General features: G+C 41.0%; 1 protein-coding gene across 1 annotated transcript; it reads right to left on the bottom strand.

Annotated features, from left to right (window-relative positions):
• Positions 1 to 743: 743 nt before the first annotated feature.
• Positions 744 to 5,712, bottom strand: prlhr2a (prolactin releasing hormone receptor 2a). The gene is made up of 2 exons (XM_078251571.1): positions 5,236 to 5,712; positions 744 to 2,607 (listed from the first exon to the last, which is right to left on the bottom strand). Exons 1-2 carry the CDS (start codon positions 5,694 to 5,696, stop codon positions 1,971 to 1,973), a joined length of 1,098 nt encoding a protein of 365 aa, XP_078107697.1. The 5' UTR covers positions 5,697 to 5,712; the 3' UTR covers positions 744 to 1,970.
• Between the last annotated feature and the right edge of the window lie 7,757 nt (positions 5,713 to 13,469).

Consider the following 13,469-nt stretch of genomic DNA (forward strand, 5'->3'; position numbering starts at 1 on the left):
CAGGGACTGCATATAAAAACTAGCCTTTTGGCTAATTCTGGTATATTTACAGAAATGTTTATTAATATGCACTGTCCCTGACAAATAAAGATTAAATTAAACATACGTAAGTGAAAAATGAGTCTACATAACTGTCAATTTCTTAGCGTTTAAACAAGCTACATAATACACTGACAACTCCATTAGTTGTCTTACGTAATGCTAAGTGAACACATTAGTGGCTCTCACATAATATATATAAAATTTGTCCCAGACCAACATGTTTTATTCTACACAATTGCTGCTTTCAGACCAAAAGACTGCAGCTGCACTTCTGTCCTTTTCTCATGTAAATTTACAAACTTTACAATTTTAGATACATTAAGTCGATACTGTATATTCATGAAAAGGATGAAAGTCTGGCGACATGCTATATTTTTTGAATGTCATTAAAAGAGAAAAAGACAATGAATTGATCCTTCTAACAAGTACTGTGTATCTAAAGCTTGATATAGCTTACTCTTCTGTACCATAGACCCTCACTGTTGCCCAAAAGATATTACAAACATCAGTGAGCCTCACAGTTGCACTGAGTGACGTGATTCCTAATTACTTGTTAGTGCACCCAGTCCGCAGCTGAAAATAGTCCCAAACACATTCACAATTCACTCCTGCTTGAGTAGTGTTTCCTGAGAACTACAGTTCCCAGCTGTTTTAGGAAATTGTATAGCATTTTGTAAAAAAAAATAAATACACACATATATATATCTCTTGACATTAAGAAGAAAAAAAATAGAATTTTGCCAGCAAGAAGTCTGTTTTTTATGGTCAATTTTACACATCAAAGTGTGTCTACAGGTCTTGGGCAGTAGTACTGCATAAGTAGTCTCACATTGCTAGATCTATCTCCAGTACGGTCTGGGTACACCACTTATCTACTCTTGGATAGGGGGAAAAAAATGCTATGCCTCGTTTGTATTTCTTTAAACCAATCACAACGATCCTGGCGCTAAGCCCCGATAGCGAGAGGGGAGGAACATCCAGATGTCTGGCTTCATCCCAGCAATGTACATCCGTTGAAACTACTGCGAATGGGAAAAGAAAAGTTGTATAAAGCCTTTGTGACTCCAGGGGGAGCTGTGCAAAAATTGATAAATTGCCTCAGGGGATGTCACTTGAGTCAGCACTGGTTGGGGCTGAAAAGTGCAAGTTTGAAAATGTAAAAAAAAAAAAATCAAATGACGTGGAGTTAGAAAGAAGAGAGCGTACCAGACCTCTTTAGCTCGCTCCTCATCTCTGCTTGAGACAACATTGCAGTTGTTAAAAGACAATATCTCTGGTTCTGCATTGTTCATGATCCTTTTGTTTTCAAACTGTCCATCGAGAGTCTGACAATGGAATACGGAGTACGATGCTAAAGTACTCTTTTAAGCGTATTAATAAACCGCAGGGCGACAGTTTAGACACTGGGCTACTGAATCATGGTGCGCATAATGTGTGAAAGCTGGATCACCATATAGTATACAGTAGGAATGTAATCTAAGGTTTTTTTTCACATATAGTCCTCTTTAAACAAACAGAAAAGGGACTCAGTTCTTTTTGCGTTTACATGATCAGTTGAAAAGGACTCACTTCTCTTTCTGATCCATTTCAGCTCTGATGGGGCCTCTACTCTAATGCTAAAGTACATTACAAATTGCAAAATAAACCTGAAGCGTTTTGTGTTCACAATGCACAGGTGAAGAGAACCATACTCAGACCCCCTCCAGAAAATTGTGAAAAGTATGATTCGTTGCAGAGGGGTCCTTTGACGTGTTTACATATGCACAAAATAATGCTGTCTAATAGGTCTGAGTTCTTTTGGAGGGCTGAAATGTGTGAGTGAAAAACACCCTAATTTTGCGTTGCTATTTACCATGAATGAAACAATTATACTTTACTGTCCAAAGAAGCACGGACTAACCAACAGTAGCCTTTAAAACACAGGAGCTTCACAAAACCACACTGGCTGTGGCGCAGTTGTTGGCCGAGAGGCCGATGCGTCGGCGGCATGTGAACATCTTGCGGAGCTCAGAGCGGAAGCGGTCATGCAGCCAGGCGTAGAGGAAAGGGTTACAGCAGGAGGAGCTCATCGCACACAGGTGACAGAGCAGCTGGATGAGCAGAAAGTACGGCTTATCAATCAGGTCGATGTCAATGTCCCGCAGCACGTTGAACACGCTGATTGGCATCCAGCAGACGCCGAAGGCTGCCACCACCAGGCTCACCAGCCGGAAGGTCTTGCGTTTGCGCATGCGCTGAGCCTCCGCCTGGCTCTGGGTGTGGTGGCCCGGTACAACACAGTTCCGCAGTTTAACAGATATGCACAGGTACGAGATGCAGAGCGCCGACAGAGGCAGGACGTAGGTGATGAAGAGAGTGCTGTACGCGTAGGCCAGCCGCTCCCTCTCCTGGCCCATCCAGAACTCCTCGCAGATGGTGAAGCCCTCCTTCTTAAACTCCACATGGTAGGTGTGAGCCACAGCGGGAGCCACTAGGCCGCAGGATAGCAGCCAGATCCCAGACAGAAGGTAGGTGCACGCCAAGACTGAGATGCGCTTTTTCAGAGGATGAACTGTGGCATAGTATCTGTAAAGAAGCAGGGAAGAGGAAATGCCTCAGTTTGTTTTACCAGAGTTAGATTAGATTAGATCTACCTAACTAAACTGTTGGGGAAAATTATAGAAAAATGAGTTAAAGGTCCCATATCCTGCTCATTTTCAGGTTTATACTTGTATTTTGGGTTTCTACTAGAACATGTTTACATGCTATAATGTTCCAAAAACACTCTATTTTTCTTATACTGTCTGTTTGAATATATTGTACCTGTCTTCACCCTCTGTCTGAAATGCTCTGTTTTAGCGCCTGTCTCTTTAAGACGCACTCCTGAAAAAGCCCAGTCGGCTCTGATTGGTTAGCATTTCCGGGTCTTCCACATCTGCGCTCTCTGCTTTTCTGCACCATCATTGCAGCCGGATAATGACTGTAACGGCACTTTCTACCTATATTATGTATAGTATAGCTGTGACATCTGTACAACTGTACGGAATTCCTGACGGCTCGTTTAAAGGCACAGTTTCTCAATACGGGCTGTGTGCATTTCTCTGTGGATTGAGCGTTTTGATACTTTCACAGTACTTATATTGCACCTGGACCTGCTTTAAAATAAAGCAGACACGGAAATCTCACTTTTTACAACATGGGACCTTTAAGTAAAGAAGAACAGCATTTATAAGTCATCATTTGCCAACTGCAGTTAACAAGCACAGCTGTAAAGCACCACAGATACTACAGCTTCAAAAATGACCACAGAAGAGAGTCAATGCCAAATTGACAGTTTCCGACCAAAAAACTACATTTAAAAAATCCTGTTCACAATGGTTTCGCAAAAATCTAATTCAGCTCTGCCGCTGTATCCATGATGACAAAGCAAAGCAGGGTTTGGCCTTGTGGCCCAGCTTCCTGAGCAATGGGGAAGATTATTATTGTAATCCATCCCTCTTTGTCCCTCAGCCAGACATGTTTATATTTGGAGAAACTCAAAGAATAGGGTTAGTGCCCAATATCTGTTTAGAGGATCTGCAATGAACAGCCATTTATGAGATATATATTCCATTTTCAAAGATGGAAACGATAATGTCCCCATTAACCAGAAAGATGAAAAGAGAGAAAAGATGTGGTTCTGGAAACTCTGTCCCCCAGAAAGAAAATGATATATATTTGAAATTTGAGTGTTCTTGCCACAACTTCAGGCAAGCTTTAGTTTTTATTGTGTTTTCTCTCATTTCGTCAAGTTTGATCGTCTTCTGAGGCTCCCGCAGGGCCCTGACCAATTCCGGCGGGGCCGATCCAAGAAACTCACTTAACCATCCAATCAGTAGTAGTGATGGGGCCGAGTGTAAAAGGACAGGGACTTAATCAATGCAAGTTTATGACCCGCGCTTACTGGGATTTCCTCGTTCATGGGAAATAATTGCAATCCCTATCACGAGTGGGGTTCAGCGGGTTACCCACGCCTCTCGGTCGAAGGGTTGACATACACGTTGATCCACTCAGTGTGGCGTGTGTGCAGCCCTAGCGATCTAAGGGCATCACAGACCTGTTTTTGTTCAATCTTGTGTGCCTAAACTCAACTTGTCCCTCAAAGAAGTTGGACGCCGGGCGCCCGGATACATTACCTCTGCATTACCTGCTGATACCATTCACCTGCCTGCCCCGCCCCCATACTCACCTGGTACTCCTCAGTTAATCAGCCCCTCAGTATCTGTGCCAGTCCATTTCCTCAGCTCTTTGCCAGATTGTCCTGTGAGTTACTGCCAAGCTCTCCAGTGTCACTTAGTCTGGATTTGCCTGTTCTGACTCTGCTCGCCTGCCTGGACCTTGGAGTCTGCCTGCCCCTCTTTGGTTCTGTTTGCCTGTGTGACTGATCTCCAAGGTCTGACCCTTCCTAAACTCTGTTGAGTCACTTTTCTTGCAATTCTGAGTCATTGCCGTGCTATTGGGTTCTTTCCGGCCATTTTGTCAAACGTGACAGTTCTTGGCTGTAGATACTGTATATTAGTGCTCAGTGCATTAGTTTTCAGTCTTTGTTATATTTTTTGGTTGCAATGGTAACGTTAGTGATTTAATAATGGCAATTTGAGTGAATGCTAATTACCTGTACATGTGGTGGGTTGGAAAGGAAATTCCACTTTTTTTAATAAACTGTCCTATCTTGTATGTAAAAGCTCACAACATAGTATGTTGATTGGCATATGGACTTGATAGAAATATGACTATGCCGTTTCTGTGTTGGACTTCCATTTTTACTTGCTATTTAAACTGAGGCTCCACTGCCATCATGGTTGGACAGTTACATCTGAGAAATTATATTCTTTAGTTTGCCTCTTTTAAGTTCTGTATTTTTCATTATGCTTTGGCACTTAGTTGGAAAGGTTCTCTGTTCTCGCCATGTAAATGTTAATTTAATTGGCATCTGCTAATGCAATTTTGTGCAGAAAGACAGTGACATTCATTGTGAGGAATGATGTACCTTATTACTTTTTCATTTATGTGTATTTATAACAGGGTGGGGAAGTATGTTTGAAAAAATGCCTCAAGCTGAAAACCTTTTTGCTCCGCTAATGATGCATTATGAATATCAGCATGCAATGCATGGAAATATTTCCCAGGGGTTTACTTAATAGATACTTTCCACCGTCCTCTCCTCATCCTTACCTGTCCACACCGATGGCAGTGAGAGTGAAGACGGACACATACACCGTCACCGGCTGGATGAGGTACACCAGGTAGCACATGAAGCGGCCATACACCCAGCCGTGTGGGTTGAAGGCATAGGCCAGCGTGAAGGGGACACATGTGGCGCACATCAGCATGTCGGAGAAGGCCAGGTTTCCAATGAAGAAGTTGGTCACGTTGTGCATCTTGCGGGTGCGGCAGATGACGTAGAGGAGCAGGTAGTTGCCGAAGACACCCACCAGAGCCACCAGAGTGTAGCAGGGAATGATGAGCAGCTTGAAGGACTGCAGCAGCTCCACACCCACAAACTGGGAACTGCGCTTGGAGGAGCCGTTCTGCAGCGCCACCTCAAACACCTGACCCGTGTCATTCCCATTCACCTCAGGCATCATGCACGGGGGGGTGAGCTCAAGTGCCCAGCCGCTGCCTGCGTCCTCCATCCCCAAAAGGCTGATGTCAACCTGGAGGGGAAATCATGAATACAATGAACTGCAGGCTATGTATTTTTTGGGCTGCAACTACAGATTATTTTCATTGCAGATGACTCTGTCGATCTATTTTATCGATTAGTGGTTTGGTCTATATAATGTCAGAAAACGTTTTTAAAAAAGAAACTAGAAAATATTCACATTTAAGAAGCTGGAATTAGTTTTTATGACTCGGCGATTAATCGATTATCAAAATAATTGACAACTAATCGATTCTTTTGATTTATTTTCTACATTAATCGATTACCTGTTTGGTTTATAAAATGAGGGATGCACGATATGAGGAAAATATGCGATAACGTTAAATATCGCGATAATGATACTTCTTGCGATAAGTTAACGATATTACTAAGTGTACTTAGTTCTGTGGTGTCAGTATACTGCTAAAATACAACAAATAGCCTGTTGATTTAAAAAAAACAAAAAAAAACAAAGGAAAATATTTTCAACATTTTATGGAACAAATTGAACATTGAACTGAACACAAAGGCACCGTTTAAAAAAAATAAAAAGTGATAGTTACATTTTAAAGTGTAGTTTTCTACTGATGCTCTTAACTAACACAAAAAATCTGAGTGTCTTTTGTGATTTGTCGCAGCCTTTTGCAATGTGTTTATTATTAAGTTCATATCGCGATGACGATGAAAAAAAACGATTTGTGCAGCTGTACATAAAATGTGGATCAGTGTTTCCCAAAAGCCCAAGATGACGTCCTCAAATGTCTTGTTTTGTCCACAACTCAAAGATATTCAGTTTACTGTCACAGAGGAGAGAAGACACTAGAACATATTCACAATGGATTAATCGATTATCAAAATAGATGGCTAACTAATTGATTAAAGTGTCCATATTATGAAAAAATCACTTTTTCTGGGATTTGGGGTGTTCTTTTGTGTCTCTGGTGCTTCCACACGCATACAAACTTTGAAAAAAAATCCATCCATGCTGTTCTGAGTGAGATACGGTTTCTGAATGTGTCCTGCCTTCAGTCTCCGGGTGAGCTGTTCAAAATCGGCACGGCTTGTGACGTCACAAGCCGAAACGAGCTTGCTAACCGCAACCGTTAGCTCGTAGCGTTAGTGTTAGCATGCTAACGCTAGCATGCTACCTCGTTCTCAATAGCAAAGCGCTGCTACAACACACACAAGTTCACCATAATCTACAAAAGAACTACTTCCATGTGCGCCCTCATTTAGAAGTCTCCCAGCTAATCCTGCCTTGTAACTGACCGAAGTTGGAGAAACAGCCTTTCTTTTACTGTCTATGGAGCTAGCTAGCTGACATGATCTACATCTGAGCTACTGCGCATGTGCAAGTGCAATCAAAGATAGTACAGAAGAAGAAAAGAGGTCTCACTCTGTAGCTAAAACAGAGACCAGGTGAAAAGAGGATCTGCAGCAGTGAGAGAGAGCTGTGCAGTACAACAAAAATATGATGTTTTTTGAATATTAAACCATGTAAACCTATTCTGGTACAACCTTAAAATACAATTATGAACCTGAAAATGAGCATAATATGGGCACTTTAATGGATTAATCTTTGCAGCTCTGTATGTATTCAACAGCATGCACAGTGAAATATGACTGCCAAGACAAGCATATGCTTGTCTCTATGCTTAAAGACATGAACATCAATTCTCCAAAGAAATGTTTATATGTGGTCAATTAGGCGATTTAATTTCAATGGCAAATTTCCCTCTTTTTATTATCATCCTGTGTGGATGCAGATAAGCTTTACAGGTTCCTCTGCATGTCCAATGATAACGCTTGTCTTTGTGATAACACATTCGTCAGCCCTTTTTTATAGCTTCAAATCACTGTACTGACAGTCACTTCCTTTTCTTAGTTTCCCCTGGCCAACTACATTGAGAAACAATTAGTGATCTTTCTGTCATTGTGTTTTGAAGTCTTAAATGAGTGGTGTTTGTAAGCTAAATGCTGTGGTGAGTCTTCACTGTGAGACTGGTGCCTTTCAGTTATTTCATCACATTTTCAGGATTTCAAACCCTGAATATTAAAGCTGCGTGCCTAGACCTGTCCTTTCATCTGCCCAGCACACGGGGTGTTGTTTCGATATTTAGCTCAGCCGAGGAAATGTAAAAGGACAGATTGTATGGAGATGCCTGCATGAGGGAATGGGCAGGATACTGACCCAACTCAGCAGTGACCCATTTTGCAAAGACTTATTGCATTTTGAATTTAGCCTTCGGATTGAGAAGATGCTCTTAAAAATTGGACAAAGGATAATTATTTCTGTGCAAGGTTGTTCGGTTACAAATGTGGCTCAGATGGAGGAAAAAAAAAGCAGATGTATTACAGTATCTGTCAAGGAAAGATAAAGAGAAAAGATGTCCAAAACTTCATAATTTCTCCTAATTGTTGTTAATCAAAATCCTTGACGTTACCATGTCTCAAGGAAGAAAATAATTACATTAAAACCATGAAAAATAATTATTTCTTGTTTCAGTATATAAGGCCTAAACATTCTTACACTTTCCTACTGGTTACTTATCTGTAAGAGCCGACTCTCGAGTCTAAGGATAAATTTGTGGCTTGTTGTTGTTTCTACACACTGTATGCTCCCTCTGATTTGACATTTGGAATCAAAACGTCACGATGATTGAATCTGAAATCACCCACAACATAACGTGTTGTAGCCTACATGGATGCTCAGTAGCAGATTCATAACTGGGAATTCGTTAATAATGCCAGTTGCATAACTATTCCGACTGAGGAAAAACTCTTAACATTTGATTCACACTTAGCTTGTTTTAAAATGAATATGAAAATAATAATAATTTCAAGATTTGATTGTTGGCTCCCAACTCATCCGCTCTGCCAAGTAGGTTTTTGTCAGTTGAATTGGTTTTAACACACCTGCCAGCCAGGATAGATAGCCTCCGTACTGAAACATTGATTCAGAGACACCAGTTTGGTTGAACAACCGTCGGTGTGATGCATTAAAAATACTCACTGTATCTTGATGTAGTACCTCAAAAAGCGACGCAGCCTCGAAATACTGCGATGCAGTGAAAGGAAACTGCAGGTTTAAAGTCTTTATCTAACATACCAATCCCCTAAACTCGAGCGTAAATGCTTATATAAGCTGTAAGAAATGCATTTTAAATGCACTGCTACAAAAGTGACGCATGTGTTTGCATCATTTCCATCTTTTCTCTTTTCAACTCAAATCTTTGCTATTTTGACTTTTAGTTATAGGCTTAACTAAACTGGGGCGAGATAACAAATTCGCATCTGGAAATGGAGAACAAGAAAGTAGCACACCTACCGCGTGTTGGTTCTCAGTTTTCAGACACGGAGTCTCAGTGCAGGAGAGATCCAGCGCGGAGCGTGTGTGTGTGCGTGTGTGTGTGTGTTTGCTTGCGCGCGCCTCACAGATGCGCGCTTCTCACACAAATGAAGCCACGTGGATTTCTGAGCAGCACCAAAGCCATGCACCCGCACTCTGTACGTTTGGTAGGCTATTGTATGTGTCAGTGTTGATTTGCGCTGTGATTACATAATGTGGCAATCTTTTTTTTTTTTTTTTTGCGTCAGGAGGAATGTGCCAGGCGATCAACAGGTGCAGTGGGCTGACAGGGATGGCTCGCTTTTATATCGGACTGACAGCTCGGAGGACTGGGAGAGCGTCTGACGCGCGTGTCTCCGTGGAATAATAATATTAATGTTTATTTAGCCTATAAAAAGCATCTTTCATACAGAGAGTGCAGTTCGAAGTGCTTTACAACAATAGAGAGACCACAAAACAACCATGATCACATTAAGACAATGAAATCAGATGAGTCCGATAAGTCATGCACAATAGGCTACTCAAAACTCTCTATAAGCTCGAGAAGTTTCTGTTTTGTTGATCTTTTCCTTTCTGCTTTATATAAGATAAGCTCATGATATCCTACATTTGTTTTCCATATTGACAAATACAGAGAAAGCATCAAGTTCCCATTTTCTGGAGTCATATCAGTTATGATGCATTATGGAAACAAGCACATTGCTGTCTCAATCAAGTCTAATGGCCAATTAAGTGTAAACCAAACCGCAACTTCTGCACCTGAAAAGTGAGGCTAATAATGCGGAAGGGCTGCAAACCTGCGTTCTATCTAATTTCCAGCAGGGGGCGACTCCACTGGCTCCAAAAACAGGTCTGTTTCTATAGAAGTCTATGGGAAAATGAGCCTACTTCTCACTTGATTTATTACCTCAGTAAACATTTTCATAATGTGTTTATGGTCTCAGTCGCTACTTTCAAGTCTTCAACACAGCATGATGTTCATTTAGTTAATTATGGTCCCAATTATTTTAAAATAGACGATAAAGCAGGGGAAGCTTTAGGACCTGTCAATCAGGACAGAGGCTTAGCAATGCTAACCATGCTAACACTGTGGACATTAAAATTGACCTCAACTTGTATTTGGGTGTTGTCCGTGTTTTCATCTTAAACGTTGACCCTCTCACTGTGTGTTTTCACTCCATCAAAGTTAACTGGAACACTTTGATCGCTTAGAAATGTCTTGTTCAGCGTTCTGTCAACCAAGCTAGCTAGCTAGCTAGCGCTGAAGCTAGCTGGGAACTTAAGGAAAAGTCTGCCCATTTTCAACCAGCTCTGTGTACTACACATACGTAGGCTACATGCTGACGAACGGCACCAGTACCCGAGGTCCGTGTAAAACCCGCCAGCAAAACTCCGCTGGATGACTCGCTTCAGAAGGGTTGAAAATCAGCAGCTTTCCCTGTTTAGCACTTAGCAGCACCTTTGAAACCATTCACGCGTTATCCTTCTCAGCTCTGCCCTTTTGTCCAAATGTTGTCACTTCTGGCTCCAAAATACTAAGATGGCGACGGCCAAAAGGCAATAAAACTTGTTGCTTCAAAACAAGAAAAGTGAGATCGCTGCAGCGGCAATTTTGCAGCTTGTATTTAGGGTCACAAAAGTGCTTGTTTTGCCACTGACAGGCGCAGATTAAGATAAAGTGTCTGACAACATTATGGAAAGGATTTCTAAGGAGGTCGACCTTTCTGTTAAAGAGGTCCTTTTTTTTAAACACAAACATCCACGAAATTGCGTTCGCTAAACCTACCAGACTCCATGTAAATAAACAGTAATTTTAGAATCGCAAAATACACTTCATTCAAAGTCGACATAACAAAATAAAACTGTGAAAAGCCAATTTGGGTCATCTTTTTACTTTTCCAACAATCACAACTCTAGGTCTGGTTGAAATAAACACAGTTTACTGATTTATATGTGAAAATACGTTGGCTCTATACACGCTAAAAGTATTGCTCTTTTAAATGGAGTCTGGGTGGTTTAGCGCTAGTGACCTCAGAGCTTTTTCTGGTTAAACAGAGGTTTTAAAAAGGTCTATATTTGTAGGGGTCATTTCCATAATGTTGGCAGACACTTATAATAATAATCGGAGCCTTTTAATGGCAAAAACACCACTTTCAGTGGACCAAACTGACACTAATAGCTCATAGGGTTACATTGCAGCCCGGTCTGTGGCTGCCGGTTACAGCGCTCACGCTTAATACTGGACCAGTTTCTAATATTGTTGTTCCCATCAGTCACTTACACACAAAACCATAGGAAAATAGGGTCCAGGTTGACAAAAACAGTAGTTACCCTTTAACATGAATCCAATATATTACTAGCAAATACAAATCGGCCTATTTGTAAAAAAAAAACTAAATAACAAAAAACACACATTGATTATAGGCTTACTGGCCTCTAGGTAAGGTAGACACTAAGTTAGCCATCCACAGATACCGCATGTATGTTTAACATTAAAACATCACTTATAAAATCATGCCAACAAATATTTTAATAGCTCAGTATTCTATGCAATAAAAAGGTATGTTAAAAAAAAAAAAGGCTTTACGCTGCCCAGACATTATTGTAGGCCCAGTTTAATATGCAACTTATTTTTGTACAATATATGTAGTAGGGGGTCCCTGTTCCGTCTCTCTCTGTTAAGGGGCCTTTGGCTTAACATTTTTTTGACAACCCCTGGTCTATGGTGTGAAAACATACAAGGAATTTGACTGAGGCTTTTTGTTGCTCTGAGGTCACTGCAACAGTGGCTCTAATGTTTGAACTGTCATCCTTCACCGCTCAAATATTTGTAAAAGGGGCTGAGGGGCACACTGATAAGGAAAAGGTGACGTGATGTCTGAATGCTGAGTGGCCTTTTGTAAAGGAGGACAATCAGATTGGGAGCTCTGTAGGCATGGTGTTTCATTTGTGCAAACTGACTCACAGGTTCTCCCTAAACAAGTGAAGGCAGAGACCCAACAACCCTGGATATATGCCGACGTCAGTGGATTGATTCTGAATCAGTAGCCGGGTGTGGAGCCAGACGACCAGACCTGCTATAGAAGATCCTGATGTGACGCTCACAGTGGCAGTTGTACTCAGTGTGTCCGTGGCTTCGCCGCGTTCATTCAAAGTTACAAGTGTTTCGTTGGAATCAATACAGGTTAACTCTCCCAACTCGTCCTCCCGCATGCAGCCAATCCCAGCTCAGACCCCTGTCAGCAGGATCTGTTAAAGCCTCGAGGTTATTGGAAGAAGTCAAAACGCACAATAACAGAAAATGTGACCTAACAGCCACAAATGAATTCCAGTTCACACTCAACTTTCAAATCAGCCTCAAGATTGTTTGTTCAGTAACTTTAATTTTGGAAAGTATTGATTCCTGTCCCTCCAAACCAATTAAGAAGCTCTTTTAGAGACTTGGGGAAATGGTATTAGCAGTGGCAGAAAAGGAAAGTAATTAGGGAAGATGAAGATAACCACAGGAAAAAATGTGAAGGCTTAAGTCGAGCTTCAATGCACCAGAAAAGTTTTTTTTGAGTCAATTAGACACATGAAAGTTGTGAGACAAAAGCTGAGAGAGCATTCCTGTTTGCTCTAGTGGGATCACTTTTCACTACTCTGCCATCTGTCGAGATTGAAGAACTTGTATTCATTCGTAGCATTTTTTGGTTCTTTCGTCATTTAATTGTATGTAATTGTGCCAAAAACATCTTACAATGGCAAACTGCACATTAGATCACTGTGGTTGCTTCCCTGTCTTGCTGTGCAGAGTTTCCAGATTTCAAGAAATGAAATAGGAACTGAATGTAAGAGCCATTTTCATTTGTTTTGGGTGTAGGACACACATTGTCCACTGGTGGCACTAGTGTCCTAGCGCGTCAGCTAGTTTACTAGCCATAGACTGACTGACTGTTTTGTTTTAAGTCCGTACAGCAGCCCCTCAGTGGCTTTAAGTTTTTAGGCATAACCATTATACTGAATAAATACAATAAAAAAAGGACAAGATAAAATAATAAATCGATAAGTGCCGAGCGTATTCCACGTTACAAATTACAATCTGCCAATTTCAAACATAACCATTATGAGGTTTCTGCAAAGTAACGTTTCAGTCAAGTAGACTTCCATTCAAGATGGCTACTCTGCGTTTATCAGCTTAACGACAGAGCGAATATGCAATTACTCAAGTAAAAATAAAGAGTAAAAGTCCTGCATGCAGAATTTTACCTAAGGTAACTACAAAAGTGTGAGCGTCAAAATATACTACCAAAAGTAAAAGTATGCAGAATAATGTATATCATATGTTTTGACATTGTAACATCATTACTTAAATGTTGCAGCTGGTAGAGCTAATAATAATGGACTTTATATACTGAAGGGTAGCTTTTGAATGGA

This window comes from Sander vitreus, chromosome 5, assembly GCF_031162955.1.
Source record: "Sander vitreus isolate 19-12246 chromosome 5, sanVit1, whole genome shotgun sequence".
Taxonomy (NCBI): domain Eukaryota; kingdom Metazoa; phylum Chordata; class Actinopteri; order Perciformes; family Percidae; genus Sander; species Sander vitreus.